This window comes from Stegostoma tigrinum, chromosome 31, assembly GCF_030684315.1.
Source record: "Stegostoma tigrinum isolate sSteTig4 chromosome 31, sSteTig4.hap1, whole genome shotgun sequence".
Lineage (NCBI taxonomy): Eukaryota > Metazoa > Chordata > Chondrichthyes > Orectolobiformes > Stegostomatidae > Stegostoma > Stegostoma tigrinum.
Genome location: NC_081384.1, coordinates 5,332,248 through 5,349,583, shown reverse-complemented (window position 1 = coordinate 5,349,583; position 17,336 = coordinate 5,332,248). Strand labels below are relative to the sequence as shown.

At 41.2% G+C, this 17,336-nt stretch overlaps 1 protein-coding gene across 1 annotated transcript; it reads right to left on the bottom strand.

Annotated features, from left to right (window-relative positions):
- Positions 1-274: 274 nt before the first annotated feature.
- On the bottom strand, positions 275-16,794 carry mrpl45 (mitochondrial ribosomal protein L45). The gene is made up of 8 exons (XM_048560922.2): positions 16,671-16,794; positions 13,766-13,967; positions 11,819-11,936; positions 9,704-9,802; positions 6,487-6,535; positions 6,204-6,353; positions 2,690-2,863; positions 275-1,815 (listed from the first exon to the last, which is right to left on the bottom strand). Exons 1-8 carry the CDS (start codon positions 16,743-16,745, stop codon positions 1,717-1,719), a joined length of 966 nt encoding a protein of 321 aa, XP_048416879.1. The 5' UTR covers positions 16,746-16,794; the 3' UTR covers positions 275-1,716.
- Positions 16,795-17,336: the final 542 nt, after the last annotated feature.

Here is a 17,336-nt window from a genome sequence, read left to right as displayed (position 1 = left end):
ACAATACAGAGTTATCAACATTATTAAACTTTTACTGTAACGATGTAAATTCACATTCTCCCTGCCTTCAGCCAGACTGCTCCAAGTCAAAAACAAGGTACTGCTACACCATTTGGAAGTGCAGACTTTCAGAAGTTGTTAAAATGAGGTTGCATCTGTCCTCTCAGCTGTAAAAATATGCCATTGCACTGTAGACAAAGAGCATGAGAGAATGGGAAGAACTAGATAATAAGATGGAGAATGAAACTGGAAGCTCTCTGTGTAAGGTCGCTAATATTTTTCTTATACTTTCAGGAGAAGCTTTAATGGAATCAGCAAAACAAACTGTCTGCTCATTATAACACTGCTATATGCACAATTGGCAACTGCACTTCTACAACAGTAAACACACTTCAAAAAGTACTTCTTTGCTTGGTGCAAGGTGTTTTGCAGATGCACATCCTTCTTTCAGTTCAGTGTCCATAACACTTGGTAAGGAAGCTCTCCACACGTGCTCATGTAGATTTGAACAGCCCACTGGCACACCCACATGCCTTCCCCATGAGGAAGCACAAAGCCTCTGATGATTGGTTGGAAACACCACATTAGAACCTGTAGATGGGAGGCTGAATGCAAGCCTCATCATTCCACTTAACAGCTTACATTGACACTCACACACATTACATCTTGTGCTTTGTGGACACAATACATATACTTTAGATTTTATTTTTCATTATCAAACAGAAACAGTAAACCTTGAACTCCAAACCAGAGCTCCACATCATAATTTATAAATTGGAACGCTTCATTCTATTTGGAAGTCATTCCTAGGGTATAAGTTGCAAGACTGGCACCTGATCGCAAGGTTCACCTGACTTCCTAGACCATTTAAGGCATTTCCGAAAACCTTGAAATTCCCCGCCTTTAGACTTGGTCCATTAAGCTACAGCACTCATTCCTGAGTATTAATTATTCCACGTGGGATGCAGTGAAAACCAATCCAGAATCAATACCACAGGATAAATTCGAAACAAAAACAAATTGCTGAGAAAGTTCAGCAGGTCTGGCAGCATCTGTAGGGAGAGATCAGGTTAGTGTTTCAGATCGAGTCAACGTTTCTCTCCACAGACGCTGCCAGACCTGCTGGGGCTTTTCCAGTAATTTCTGTTTTTGTTTCTGATTTACAGCTTTCACAGTTCTTTCGATTTTCATTTAGGATAAATTCCACTTTCTTTGTACTCTCCTTATAGATGCTTAAATGCATCAGTGATGAATAAGACTGAGTTTTTCCAGCTCTGCTTTATTAACCAGGTTCAAATAGTATTTACTACAGTTTTAAAATAAGGCCTGTGCAAATATCTCATGTTAAACCTAGCTTTCAGTGGCTGTAAATGTACTGGGTTGGAGTAACTGCTCAGAAATAAATGATTGGGATAATAAAAATTGAAAGAAGCTCACTCTGATATTAGACTCAGAAAAGTGAGTTCAGGTACCGATGCCATGTTTAAGTAATTCTAGGAGTGAAGGAAAACTGATGTGTTCTGACATACATTGACTCTTATGGGAGGGATATTGGCATTTTTTTGGTTTTCCTGGCAGACTAAGTTGGTGAACAAAGGACAAAGTGGCATATAAAAATTCAACTCATGTCCACTATATTGAATGAAACATAAAACTCTGAGGGAAAGCAGGACAGCTCAAACACAGTTTTCAGTCTCTCTCGCTCTGCGCAGTTCCTCATTTGCTCCATTGTACGGATTCAGGTTTGGGGATTTCAATATTCTTCACCTCAATCTCTGCCCATGGCTCGAGTCTGGGTCCAGGGATCATAATGGTCTAGAGTTTAAAGAGAAATCAGATTTAATATTTCAATACAATGCTTGTTGTTTTTGCTGGAATACTGTGCAACTGAAAAGGGGGAATGCAACTGGGAAGGAGGATTCATCAGTAAGACCAGCCACAAACATCACACAGATTGACACTCAGGGGTACATTTCATGAGAATGTGACCAGGCTTTTAAAAGAAATTCCTCCTTGTCGCATTTCCAGATATTGCTCTCTTCGAATTTTGACAAAACATTCTCATGTTTGAACAGAGAGCACTTCTTTTTCCTTTCCAGGTGCTGAGGAATGCATCAATTTTGCTGGTTTGGGAATGATTTTGCACCCTCTTCACTCCGATTCCACTGCCTTCTATTGTTACTGGTAAACCTGCGTGTTTTCTAAACACAGTTTGTTGTCACTATTTGGAATCGTTGATGATGCTTCATGACTGCCCCGATGACAATGATGGTGATTGGGGTGGATTAAACTTCATTCTGCCTGTTGTGATACTCAATAAATTAAAAGCTTTATTCAAAATCATAAAAAAAACAGTAATCCCCTCCCTTCCAAAAAAAGCACTGGAGCAAACGAGGCAGATGCAATAGAAATTAGGTTATTCAGAGCTCAGCATAATACATGCAGGCTTTACAGAGGCAACACAGAAATTCAACACCAAGGCCATTATAAACTAATGATTTCCGAAGACAGAGCTCAAGAAGGAGTCAAGCATAAATAACCATTAAGTGAAGTGAAGCTAGAGGGCAAGAAATAATTAGACAAAATTGCACACAGTTTGTTTTATGGTTATACACTCAATCCTAACTCTTACGTTAGCAAATGGAGAGAGACCAGGCCATTGAAAAAAACTTGAAAACACACAAATTACCTTAATGATAGAGTCTTTGGGAGGGGCCCATGCAGGTACTATCTTCCCATGCATTCTCCACAAACCATAGGGATTAACTAAATGTCTCTCAAACACCACATACTCCAGAACATCTTTCGCTAAATCTTCATTGCCATACATTAGCCGACCAAAACGATCATAAATTGCCAAGGTCTGAGGACAGAGATAACAGTTTATTGTTTATCTGCTGATACAGTTAATGTCCCATCAATGTCAGATCTTTTCAAATTGTTCAGTAATCGGTGTGTGAAGGCAGTTTAAGGACAGAACAGAAATAACTAGAGAAGAAAACGCTGAAAATATGTATTAAAACCTATTATGGTTGTCACATCTCCCTTCTTGTAAGGGATACACAAGCGTTTCAAAAATTTTCTAAACATATAACATATAGAAGGCTAAACAATGACAATTATTTAGAAAGTTTTTGTAATGGTGCAAAACATCCCCAGTTGTTTTACAACTGTGCATAATTTATGAAGCAAGACTTGACACCAAGTTACCGAAGGAAATGGACAGATGGCCAAAACTTCGGTTAAAACAGCAGCTTAAAGAGAGAAAGGAGATGTGGAGGTACAGAGGTTTGGTGAGGGGGTGATTTCAGAATGTATGGCCTTGGCAACTGAAGACACAGCCACCACCGCAGAAGTGATTAGGTTTGTGATATTGAAGAGTCTAAAGTTACACAAGTGCAGATAAGTTAGATATTTGTCAAGCTGAAGAGAGATAGGGAGGGATTTGAAAAGGGGGGTAGAGAAGTTAGAAAATACTTTTAATTTAAAATCCAGCCATTACCAACACCCAATGGATTTGTTATACACACTGAGGTAAAAAAACTGAATATACATATTATAAATAGCTTGTGACAAATAACATTTTACAACTGCAGCAAACAGTGCACGATTCAAGCTTTGGAGACGATTCATGAGGAGTTGCTGAAGCAAATAATCAAGCTGGACCCATTTCAGTTCTCTAACGGGGAACCTGAGACAAAGCAGTTCCCAAAGGGAAAAAAATGTTCCTCAGCAAGAACAGAAATATCTTCTGTTTTAACACTTTCCTACGTATGCCTCTCCAAAAGAGAGGAACTTTATATTTTATTCCTTTTATGCAAATTTGATCTGAAAAGCACAAAGTGGCAAGCAGGTGAGTAACCAAAAGATTCCAAGTAACTGGTCAAAGAACCAGAACACAAACACGGAAGTGAGGAGACATTTTTCTCACAGCTGGTAATGATAATATGGAATACACTGCCTGAAAAGGTAGATTCAAAACTTATTTGCAACAGAGGACTGGATATATTTAGATGCGGAAATGTTTAGGACAGGGTCTAACTTTCAAAGAGCCAGCACAGGTTCAACTCCCTAATAGGGTCAGCTCCCGAATTCTTTGTTGCAACATGATTCTTACAGAACGTGACTAAAGAGTCAGCACTGTCTTGTCTTGTTCACTGCAGCAGGATGAGCAAATGGTAAGACATCAGATGTATTATATGTAACATTTGTGCACATTTTTTCCAGCAAGCATTATTTTTCAAGTCAGCAAAATAATATTTAACGATCTGAAAACACAAAGGCAGGGACTGTTTGATGTGGGAGGTAAATATATATAGTTGCTGGGTGTGACAACATTAAACCACAACTGGCATCTGACACCTTTCCTTCATATATTAGATAAAAACATCTTTATTTTAATGGATTTATTGCTGATCAAAAGCAGAAGCTGTTTTTACTTGCAGTATGTCAACAGACTTCAGTTCCTTCAAAGGGGGTCTGAGTCAATGACAGACAGCTTGTCTCCATGGTGACCTCCATTTAAACGTGGTGTCTTCAAGCCTTTTTGACATTGAGTGAAAAGGAGGAGAAACTAGGTAGAAAATTCCACTCGTCACAGCAAAGATTCCAGCTCTGAGTGCTAACAAATTATCTAATTTACTGATGGCATCACAGGAGAAATCTTGACTTGAATGTGTCTGTAATCTTAATAAACAGTACATGGAATATGCAAGGCTTTTGTGTGTGAAGCTATGTTTGAGTGCTGGACTTCTGGAATCATGAGCCTAAAACTTAGAGTCAAGAACATAACGTGATCACCAATGACTTTGGTAACAAACACCAAGAAAATTTATTTAACCAGAAAGTGGTTGGAATGTGGATCTTGGTAATATATGGTATATTTGAGGCGATCAGCAACACTGCAGTTAAGGGAGAGGAACAAAGGATATGAAGATAGGTAGAGATGATGCGGGGAAGCAGCAGGCTTGTGCTGAACATAGCTACCAACTTGGACCAATTGGGCTGATTGGCCTGTGTCTGTCCCATCAATCTATCAACACTGAGAAGCAAGTCTGGACAGATGACTGAGATTTCTCTTATTGCACTACAGTCATTCAGCTGCTAATCCTGTAGAATCACTCAGGAAGAGGCCATTCCAACCACTGAGTCTTTTCTGGCTCTTTCGAAGAACATTCAGCTCTTGCCCATATCCCTGCAATGCTGTTCCCTTTCAAGTAATCTCATACTCTTTTGATAGCTAACATTGTGGTTGCAACCACAGTGTGTCAGTGCATTCCAAATTCTAACCACTCAGTGGATTTACTAAAAAAAATCCTCATCATCTCTGGCTGTTTTGTTTATCACCCTAAAATCTGCGTCTTATAGCATCATAGAGTCATTCAGCATGGACACAGACTCAGATGCTTCAGGCCGAGCAGTCCATGCTGACCGTAATTCCAAATTAAACCAGTCCCACCTGCCTGCACTTGGCCCAGATCCCTCCAAATATTTTTATTCATGTACTTATCCAACTGTCTTTTAAATGCTGTAACTGCACCCACATCCACCACTTTGGGGAAGGTGATAGCCTAGTGGTATTATTGCTGGACTGTTAATCCAGAGGCCCAGATAGTGTTCTGGGGACCCAGGTTTGAATCCCGCTACGAGAAATGGTGGAATTTGAATTCAATAAATATCTGGAATTAAGAATCTAATGATGACCAGGAATCCATTGTCAGTTGTTGAAAAAACCCATCTGGTTCACTAATGTCCTTTAGGGAAGGAACCTACCATCCTTACCTGGTCTGGCCTACATATGACTCCAGACCCACAGCAATGTGGTTGACTCTTAACTATCCTCTGGGCAATCGAGGGAATGGGCAATAAATGCTGCCTGGCCAGTGACGCCCTCATCCTATGAATGAATTAAAAAAACACACAAGCCACTCTGTGTAAAAGAACTGCCCGTCATGTCTTTCCTAAATCTTTCTGCTTTCACCTTGAAAATATGTTCCAGTCTTGAAATCTTTCACCCCTCTGTAATACTTCAGTTGTTGGAAACAGTTTCTTTTTATTAACACTAACTAACATCTCTGTCAAACCACCTTTTAAACATAGTTTCCAGGCAGAATCATCTCAGGTTCTCCTTATCTACATTTTATGATCTTCTCATTCACTGGACTCTCTTATATTCAATGCAGAACGCGGCTGAGTGATGATACCTGCTGGGTGTGAAATCTGACAGTAACCTGACCGTATAGGTTGCCTTTGCTGACCATGTCAGGGCATCGGACATGCACAAGCCTCGGTGCTTCCAGCGACTGCAGAAATCTCCAGTGAATGGTCTTGTACCTGTTGCCACGCACCATATCCTGATGGGAACAGCAGAGAGGTTTGCATTAGTTACTCAGAGGAGAGGGAGGGTCATTCAAGATTGCATGAAAACAAACATATTTTTAAATTAAATTTTAAGGAAAAAATCGTTAGAATGAGAAACGTACTTACCGGGTAACAGCGCTCCGTTACCAACTTGTGAAGCAATACTTTGTCAAAACTGTAAACAAATGTTTTGAAAAAAATCACTTTGTGTTTATAGTTACTCGGGGAAACAAACTACTGAGTTCCCTTCAGTTACAGGTCACACAGCAGGGAACAGAATTAAGTGGAGATGATGGCCTTGTGCCAGACTGTTAACCCAGAAACCCAGGTAATAATCTGGGGACCTGCGTTCAACTCCTGCTATGGCAAATAGTGGAATTTAAATTCACACCTGGAACTAAGCGTCTAATTGATGACCATGAAACCACTGCCAACTATCCGGAAAAATTCATCTGGCTAATGTCCTTTAAGGAAGAAACTGCCATCCTTTGTGGCTGACTCTTAATTAGAGACGGGCAATAAATATGAGCCTAGTCAGTGACGTCCACATCTCTGAATAAATTGTAAAACTGGAACCATGAATCTCACAGCTAATTAGCCCATTGCTCCTTTGCTGGGTTCTTGAAAGGCATTTTGAATGAGTCAAGCTACATGCTCTTCATCCACTTCCTCTTCAAGTAAAAGGAGGGCAGTGCACATCGTTGTCCTCGTCAATATTTATCCGCTCATCTCTAAATAACTGAGAAAACAGAGTGTGGAGCCAGATGAACACAGCAGGTCAAGCTGCATCTTAGGAGCACAAAAGCTGATGTTTCGGGCCTAGACCCTTCTCTAGGCCCGAAACGTCAGCTTTTGTGCTCCTAAGATGCTGCTTGGCCTGCCGTGTTCATCCAGCTCCACACTTTGTTATCTCAGATTCTCCAGCATCCGCAGTTCCTATCATCTCTGATACAACTCCACCTCTAAATAACTACATTTTTACCATCTTTTTAAGTCTCTATTTAAAAATAATTCTCAACTCCACTCTCGTTCTTTCGCCCCTCTGTCTGAAGAATCAATTTCTTAACTGTTTTGTTAAAAATTCTTCATTAATTTCAACACGTCTATAAAATCTTCCCTTAATCTTCTCTGCCCTAGGGGAAACAATCCCAGTTTCCCCAATGTTTCCTATAGCTGAGGTCCTCACTTCCTGGTGGAATTTTAGTAAATGTAACCTTCACAGAAATTTACAATGTTTGCCAGGAGTCCAGGCTTCAGCAAAGTAAACTCCTGAAAAACCATCCCACACTAAAACACAAAGTTATTAAACTGAACTTGCTAGATATTCTGAGGGGTTCTTAGATAAATGCATCATTGACTACCCTGATCTCTATCCAGTAACATCTGACTGTAATGGTGCAATCATCAACGGGTAAAATTGCGCTGCTTCATGCAATCTAACAAGCTGCTGGCACTCACTGTCAGCCCTCACATAAGGACTGGTACCAGCGGTCATCCAGCCCAGCACGAGAAAAAAAACTGCAAATACCCTTTTGAAAAATTCCGAGTTATAACTTTGGTGATTAGAAAATACATTCAAGATCCAGTTGGAAAAATTCCACAAACCAGAACTCAAATAAAACTACAAAAGTTTTCTAAATCTAAGGCAAGATGAAACAAAAAGCAAACAGTGGGAACAGCAGTTTGGAAACATCAGCTGTTTGAATAATTATCAATTTGTCAGTGTGAGGGCAGAAGTAACATTCAATATGCAGACTCATTTTCCTGTATTCAGTCATAAATATCATTTATCATTTTTAAAAATTTGCATTTATACAACCTCTGAATTTCCCAAAATGCTTTACACAAACTTAAAGCTTTGTAAGTGTAGAGAATGCTACCTTCTATTTTCACAGCGCAATGATAAAAAGACCAGATGAGGTATTGGTGAGTGGATAAACACTAGCCAGGACAATGAGGTGCACTGCCCTGCTTTTACTTGCAACATAGCCATGAAATTGTTCACCTGAGAGGCGCCTCGGTTTAAATGCTGTCTTGGAAATACAGATTTCATAATGCAGTACATTCTCAGCATCAGACTGAAATGTAATGGTCAACATTTTGCACTCAATTCTTACTGTCTCTGTCTCAAAGGCATAAACCTTTCCAACTGTGTAATGGGTGGCACATAGACATCTGCTGGGCCTGGAGTCAGAGCAGTAAAACGGTGAATCATTGATCACTGAATTTATTCAACACATGTCTGGCACAGACTTGGAAGAACATATCACAAGCTGTTTCATGTCTGGAGGCACATAACTAAGAACGCAGGAGCATCAGCAGCAAATCTACCCTGGCCCAGAAAACCTGATTTTCAGACTTGGGAGATAGCCAACAGCATGTAACTTAGGTTGTAATGTCCCAAAAATTGAGAGATAAAGTGTGGAGCTGGAGGAACACAGCAGGCCAGGCAGCATCAGGGGAGCAGGAAAGTTGATGTTTCGGGTCAGGACCCTTCTGCCCCAAAAATTAAGGTCACTTTGTCCAAGGAGCACCATCTCAGAACACCGAGTTGAAGGGCTGCTCAGATGACTCAGCATTTTGTCCAACCTGATGCCCATGCAGTTGGTCAGTTGCAGACACAGTAGTGCTCTTACATTTCTGTTCCCTCTCTTCTACCCTGCAGATTCTCTCCCCAGCTGCACAAACAAGACCAGGGCTTCTACAAGTATATTGTCCTTAATGTATACAAGTGCTCCAAAATCCTTCACAGCAGCATCATTCCCATTCATTTGAATTCACAAGAGACAATATTTAACACCAAGTCCCAAATGGATCTTTTAGCGCAGATCACCCAAGGAAGGTCTTCAGGAATAACTTAAAGGAGGACAAAGAGAGATAAGCAAGTTTAAAGAAGAATTTTTTAAAATTTAAAAGCATATGTATCTGAAGGGCAAGATGCAACGGCAAAAATCAAGAGATGCTTGAGTGACCAGAACTGTAAGCATGTACTGGTCTGACAGCACACTCAGGAGAAGGTGTTGTCAGAGATGGTCACTTGTCGAATTATTTAGCAAAACCCCTTGACGTACCATAGCAAGAATAAACACGTAAATGTTTGTAAATAACAAAGTGTTGGGCTGGATGAACACAGCAGGCCAAGCAGCATCTCAGGAGCTCTCTGATGAAGGGTCTAGGCCTGAAACATCAGCTTTTGTGCTCCTGAGATGCTGCTTGGCCTGCTGTGTTCATCCAGCCGCACATTTTATTATCTTGGATTCTCCAGCATCTGCAGTTCCCATTATCACAAATGTTTGTAAATGCTCATTTACTTGAGCAAAGGTTCACTGGAAATGTTACTCACCTCACAAGGCAGTTGTGTGCCTCAATGTAAATATCTTGGGCCTTTGAGGCAAAGTCCTTTGAGCGGAATTCTTGATCATATTCTTTCACTTTTCGGATTCTGTTAGAAGAAAGGCTATTGGTGAACATTACTGAGAACTAGCTTGCTTATTGGCCAAGAACAGGGATGCTAAACTGTAATAAAGGATAAGTTCTACCAATCCCCTCCACCACATCTCACTTACATTACACTATGACATATCCTGTTTGATTTTATTCATGATACTTTAACCTCACGAAATTCATGGACATCAATAACCCTCCGGCATCTCCTTCAACTGGGCACTTATCCTATAGTACAGTACATGTCCAGGCAATGAGGATCAACTGGGCTAATTGGCTATGGACAGCATTATATTCAAAGCCACTCCTGCAGTGACTCAACTTCCAACAGGAGGCTGCACACGATTGATAGGAATGTTGGCAGGAGTTTCTCCTCCCTGACCCGAGGACATTGAGGAAAATTGGAAGCACTATCATCCAATCACCATGAATGAGAGCAGCTTTCACAGTACTAACTTTGGTTTTGGCGTTGGTGAAGGAGGGCACACAGAGAGTGAGTATGTCTTTCTGGTTCAACAAGACATGGCAATGTGCGTTGATACAGCATCTTCAATAAGGCTAGCACAATTACAGCATTTAAAAGATATCTGGATGGGTACTTGAATAGGAAGGGTTGAGAGGGATATGGGCCAAATGCTGGCAAATGGACCTGGATTTATTTAGGATATCTGGTCAGCATGGATGAGAAAGGCTGAAGGGTCTGTATCCCTCCTGTTCATTTCTATGACTATGGCCATGACTAAGACTCTAAATCAGTGACAAATTCCATCTTTTCATGTTTGCAAACACAAACTCAATCAGTAAAGTCACAGAGAGTACAATCAACATTTAGTTTGCATTTAATTAAACCAGGTTGATGATTGCTCAAGTGAAAGCAGGCTTCCTCTCACTACTCACACTGAATTTGATATGTCAGCGCAAGTTCTTTATTCACTACAGGTTTTTACCTTCAGCTACCTCGCATTGAGCTTCCGAAATTAACTGATTAATTGTGAAATTGGGTCTGGTCCCTGGGGATTCAATCATCCTTAACTTATTTCTGGTGAACATTAAAAGCCAAGGAAGAGATTTTATCTTGGTCTCTTTGGCCCATTTTCATGTCCCACTTCTAGGGATAAGACTAAGCTGCTAGATGCTGTACAGTGCAACTGTTTCAGTTCACTCCTGTTCAGGTGGGAAGCTATGCATTAATTATGAATTCATAACAGTAGAGCACATCACAGTCAATTATACAAAGCAAGATTCACCCAAACAGGAGTGTGACAAGTGGCCAGCAATATGGATATTGACAAATAAATATTTACCAGGATATCAGGGAAGATGCCACTGCTCCTGTTTGAACTAGCATCTGAGAGCTTTCCCATGCAGCATATATGGGTGTTTGGTTTATCCTCACAATCTAAAGGTGGCACATTGACAAAGAGGGGTTCTCTCAGTGCTGCCTCTCAGCCAGTGCAGGACTCCCTCACAACTGGATGAAATGCTCAAGACTCTGGACTGGGAAATGTTCCACAACCTTCTGACTCACAGGCAGGTGCCATTGATGGAGCTATGTTTTATTCCCATCCAGTCTGGAAATCAACAAATCTGCAACTTTCAGCATGTAGCAAACAGGAATACTGCGGGTCACTCTCTGACTGGGGTCTCCCCTTCCCCAGCTCCAGTGTACAATATGCGATACTCAATTTTCATGTTGGGCTTCAATGATTGCCAGGGGCCTGAAAGACTAAAATAACATGAGATGGTTAGCAAATGTGGCAGGACGTACAAGTGAGCAACTGCCAAGGAACTGTGGTCGGGGTGAATTCATGGTCAAAAGTAAGCAGTGGTCTGGAGCCAGGTTCAGAGTAAGCAGAGTGTAGGAAACATCACACAAAGGATGTACAGACTCTACAGAGAGAAGCGGGCACATCTATTTCATTCATCTCAGTTGGCAAGTACCTGTTATTTTAAAAGCATTACAAGACCTGAAAAGTTTGAGAAGCAGTGCCCGGATTGCACAATGGTTACTTACGCAAGCTGTGTGGCCGCACTTTGCTTGATCTGCTCTGCACGTTGTTTAAATCCTGCCTTTGTTAGGGGGGACATGCGAGCATCACCTTCAGGTGGGATATATGGATCAAATATTCCAGCTACAGAGAGACATAACAATGCAGTTAACAGCCAAAATGAATAGCAAGGTGATATCATTAGCAATTCAAGCCTGCCCACACCATCATAGCCAAGGTACCAATTCCCTCTATCTTCACTCCAGTCCTGTAATCTCCTGGGAGAGACAAAAACAAATATGTCACTGCAAAATGTCTCTTCAAACAGCTCAGGTGATGGAAACCAGTGCACACCAATTATGTGTTATCTGTAAAGTATCCTGCATTAGGCGATCTCAACCCCAGTCAAAAAACAGTCCCCTCTTAAAGGCAGGACACAGAGTCAGCATCTGTCACAGTAGGCAGCAGCTTGTGTTAAAATGATATAAACCTTATCCTTTTAAAATGAGTCTCATGATAAACACAATGCTTTTGCATCAAAAAGATGTATATTTCCAGTAAAAATTATTGTACAATAAGAACAGTAAATACATCAATAGTCTCCATTTCTTTCCTGAAAACCTTGAACTATACCCCGGTCACCTAAAGTATACCTTACCTCAGTGGACATCCTCTTCATACCCACCAGGATACTAAGTGCCATTTCATCAAGGAGATCCTACGCTCTATTTGAAAAGTATCCTATACACATGTACTTCCTGTACTGATCACTAGGTGGAGAAAATGCGTTGGTAATCTGTTTGAGTATTTCTCCCCCTTCACCCTGTAACTGTGGTCTATTATAGGCCCGTACTGTCACCCACTAAGTCTTAGAATAAACAAAAATGTCTCCTTTTTTTTCTTGAGCACAACACTGAATGTGCAGAGCTGTTTTAATCAAAGGGGCCAACTCGTAAGGGAGCTGCGCCAGACATCTCTTAGACTGCTGTAGTTATACAGAAACAACGGTTTGTAACTCTCAATTGTTCTGGGTCTTCAGAAATTCAATGTCGCTCCCCAGAGCACTGCTGCCAGGAAATTCAGGATGAAAAGCTCAGAAGAATGTAAAACGATGCATTTTTAAAAACACTTATCTTTCAGATATAAAGACATTGATAGCGTTGGAAAAACCACCAATTCTTTAATAATCAAGATTATTACAATTGTGTAATTAAAGAGTTTTTTCCTTTCCAATTAATCTTGAAGAAGGAATTTTAGTTCAGTGTAGCATATTAGCAAATCCACACTGCAACAGCAGCTGTAAAAGAAAATTGGACGTGTATTTGGAGAAGGAACAAATACAGGGCCTGGGGAAAGAGTGGATGAGCAGGATTAAAGTTTCAAACAAGTACAATGTGTCAAATGGCCTCCTTCAGCGTTGCAAATTCTAAGTACCTCTTACAGTGTGTCATTGGCCTGTGGGTTTACCAATTTGTTTACTGAGTTTGTCTCAATAAGTACACCATTTCTCAATAAACAACGTGTAAGGCCAAGGAGACAGAATGGTTACTTACATAGAAGGTAATAGAGTGTCAAGTACAGGTGCCATAGTGTGGGTTAATGTTTGCTGGATGTGCGGTAAGGAGCAGGAAAGAAATAGAGGTAAAGTTGCTTCACTTCCTCCAATTGAAAAGTAACAGACCTGAGATTTAAAACTAAACTGTCACGCCAGCATCAGTCATTGTTAAAGTGATATAAATGTTTCCTCTTAAAATGAATTTCATGATAAACAAAATGATTTTCCATCAAATTGAATGTTGCCAACAGTACAGTAAAAATGGATAATACATCAATTTTCTCTATTTCTTGCCTGAATCAATGACTTCCTCAGATCTGAATGTGAATCATTCACTATGATCTTCCAACACCATTTGGTTTCCTCCTAAAGTTCATGCAATCCACGTTCTGTGCTGTTAAACATTGATTTCCTGTACCTGTACACGATATGTTGATGGGTCGTTCCATGTATTGCTGCCGAATCACCAGTCCTGCAGCCCGAGCTGCTTTCTCCTGATCAACAGTGCCGTCCTGTTTACGTGGCGGAACATAATGTCTCTTCTTTGTTCTCACAGTAATAACGGCAGCAGAGGCGCACAGCTTTACAGGGCTCAGCAGTTCTTCTAGGCCCTGGCAAACCTGCCAGGCAGACAAATATTCTTTTGTGACTTAACATTAAAGTTGCAATTAGTTCACTAATTGATTCAGATGAAATGCTGTTTACAAATCTCTGCAGTCTACCTCTTACACTCATACGCTGTTGTCTCACATGTATCCCATTTTTGTTAATCATCACATTCCTTCATGGCAGAATTCCCGTATTTAACCCCTCCCCTCTCCCTCCAGCTTCATTGTTGTCTTCAAAGTCTGCATCTTTCCTGACACCTTCAGTTCTTTCCAAATCTTGCTTGGGGCCGAGTTCCCTGTTGTTGTAATTCTTTCGCAGGAGGAGACATCACCGGGTAGTGTAGTTTTTAGTGCCTATCACAAATTGTCTTAGAAGGGTGGTGGTGAGTTGCCTTCTTGAATTGCTGCAGTCCTTGGACATACAGAGACACCCAGAGTGCTGTCAGAGAAGGTAGTCCAGGACTCTAACTCAATGCCTGTAAAATAGCGGCACCGTAGTTCCAAGTCAGGATACTAAGCAGCTTGGAGGGGAACTTGCAAGTGGTTTTCCATTCTGTTGATAACAAAGTGTGAAGCTGGATGAACACAGCAGGCCAAGTAGCATCTCAGGAGCACAAAAGCTGACGTTTCGGGCCTAGATCCTTCATCAGAGATCAGCTCTCTGATGAAGGGTCTAGGCCCGAAACGTCAGCTTTTGTGCTCCTGAGATGGTGCTTGGCCTGCTGTGTTCATCCAGCTTCACGCTTTATTATCTTGGATTCTCTAGCATCTGCAATTTCCATTATCTCTGATTCCATTCTGTTGTATGTGTTCTACCAGATGCTCAGGGTCTTGGGAAGTGCTGTCAAAGGAGCTTTGGTGAGTTGCTGCAGTGTATCTTGCAGATATGAAAGTATATTACTGGCACAAGTGAAAACAGGCTCTGGTCTTAGTAAGGAGAGAAATCTAATATGAGGAGTCAAAAACAGCAGATAAATATGATTTTCTTATCAGAGATAATGGGGACTACAGATGCTGGAGAATCGGAGATAACAAAGTGTGGAGCTGGATGAACACAGCAGGCCAAGCAGCATCTTAGGAGCACAAAAGCTGACGTTTCGGGCCTAGACCCTTCATCAGAAAAAAGAGTCAGTTTTTGTGCTCCTAAGATGCTGCTTGGCCTGGTGTATTCATCCAGCTCCACACTTTGACTACAAAACATCATAAGAAAATCATAACAATGTTCTTACTAAGAATCACATGGTAACCTGCCTCATTAACATTCAGAAATATGATCAAGCCGAGTCAGCATAGCTCCATGAAGGGCAAATAAGTGATTAAAATTCTTTGAGGTGGTAACAAGCAAGACAGATAAAGTGGAAATCTGTAGGTGAAATATATTTGTATTTTAGGTGTATGATAATGTAGGGAATCTAATAATGAGTCCATGGTATTAGAGATAGTATATTGGCATGGATAGAGGATTGGATTAACAGATAGAAGGCAGACAGTTGGGAGAGGGGCATTTTCAAACAGCAACCTGTAACTAGTGGAGTGCAACACAGGGACTGTGCTGAGATACACACAATTAATTACAAAATATATTAATGACTTGGATGAGGAAGGTGAATGTACTATGGCCAAGTATGCAATTGACACAAAAATAGTAGGAAAGCCAAGTGGTGAGGATGACACAAAGAGCCTGAAGAGGAATGCAAACAGGTTAAGCGAGTGAGCAAAATCTGCCAGGAAATATAACGTAGAAAAATGAGATTGTGCACTTGGGCAGGAAAATAGATGAGCTGAATATTATTTAAATTGAGAAAGATTGACAAAATATTATTGCACAGGGAGATTTGGAAGTTCTGATGCATGAATCACAAACATGTCATCATATAAATTCAGTGGGCAATGGTGAAGGCAAATGCAATCTTAACCTTTATTTCAAAGGCAACACAGAGTACCAAAATGGGGAAGTGGTGCTTGCTCGTTAGACTATAGCTAGAACAATCCGAACAGTTTTGGGCTCCTTACCTCAAGATAGTTATACTGACATGGAGGCAGTCCAGAAAAGGATCACTTGGCTACTCACAAATAAGGAAGGACTGTTTTAGGAGCATAGGTTGAATATGTTGGGACTGCACTCATTGCATATTTAAAAGAATGAGAGGCAACCCTATTGAAACGTGCGAGATTCTTAACTGACTTGACAGGGTAGATGAGGGCTGATTGTTTAACCATGCGAGAGAGTTGAGGACCAGGGCCCATAATCTCAGAATAAGGGATTTCCATTTAAAACAGGAAGGAGAAAGAATAAGGGATTTCCATTTAAAACAGGAAGGAGAAGGAATTTATTTTTCTCTGAGGGTAGTGAATCTGTGGAATTCTTTACTGAAGAGAGCTCCGTTATTAAGCATTTTCAAAGCTGAGGCAAATTTTTAATCAGTGAGGGAATCAGGATTGTTGGGGAATAGTTAGGAAAGTGGAATTGACGATTGCGGAGCAAGGTCGATGGGCTGAATGCTTCTACATCTTATTGATCGGGTTCGTCGATGCAGTTGAAAAGGAGCTGTCAAGACAGACCGTAAACCCCAGCCGGGAGAGGCCGAAGGGCCAGTGGGTTCCCAGTGACCTACGGACCGACGGCCTCTGACCGAGCTCCAGGGTAACGGCCGCGGACTTTCTCTTCACCTTTAGCCGACCCCAGCACCCATGTGTCTGCCAGACCCACCCTACCTGCCGGTTAGCGCTCAGACCCCTGCCCAGGGGCTGCTCCACTGCCTTCAGCAACCTGCCCATAGACGCCGCCATCTTGGCACCCCACAGCCTGACGGGACACAGGAGGACCAGGTCCTGAAGCGCCCTCTGTCGAAGGAATGCAGCATTGTGGCTTGTTGTTGAAGTCGAAGAAGTGGAAGAGACAACAGCTTTAGAATCAGAGATAATGGGAACTGCAGATGCTGGAGAATCCAAGATAACAAAGTGTGGAGCTGGATGAACACAGCAGGCCAAGCAGCATCTCAGGAGCACAAAAGCTGACATTTCGGGCCTAGACCCTTCATCAGAGAATGAAACAGGCGTATTAACATTTTTGTTGAAACCTGTTGATGAAGTTACACATCTATAACATAATCCATATCTTTTCTTTCAGATACTGTGAACTTGCAAGTATTTTTTTCTTTTTAGTTTCTGATTTCCAAACTTTTTTTTTCTCTTTAAATATGTTTGCAAGACAAAAAGGAGGAGAAATTGCAGAATTATGAGAGGGTCATGAAGAAGGATCTAGGCCTGAAACGTCAGCTTTCCTGCTCCTCTGATGCTGCTTGGCCTGCTGTGTTCATCCAGCTCTACACCTTGTTATCTCAGATTCTCCAGCATCTGCAGTTCCTACTATCTCTGAAA

Bases quoted from the DNA above. Each gene is read 5' to 3' on its own strand.
- mrpl45 (XM_048560922.2), bottom strand. From the start codon at position 16,745: ATGGCGGCGTCTATGGGCAGGTTGCTGAAGGCAGTGGAGCAGCCCCTG. The intron at 6,354-6,486 runs GTAAGTACGTTT...TGTTCCCATCAG, and splicing joins TAACGGAGCGCTGTTACCCG to GATATGGTGCGTGGCAACAG. The intron at 2,864-6,203 runs GTATCATCACTC...CTCTGTCCTCAG, and splicing joins TCAGATTTCACACCCAGCAG to ACCTTGGCAATTTATGATCG.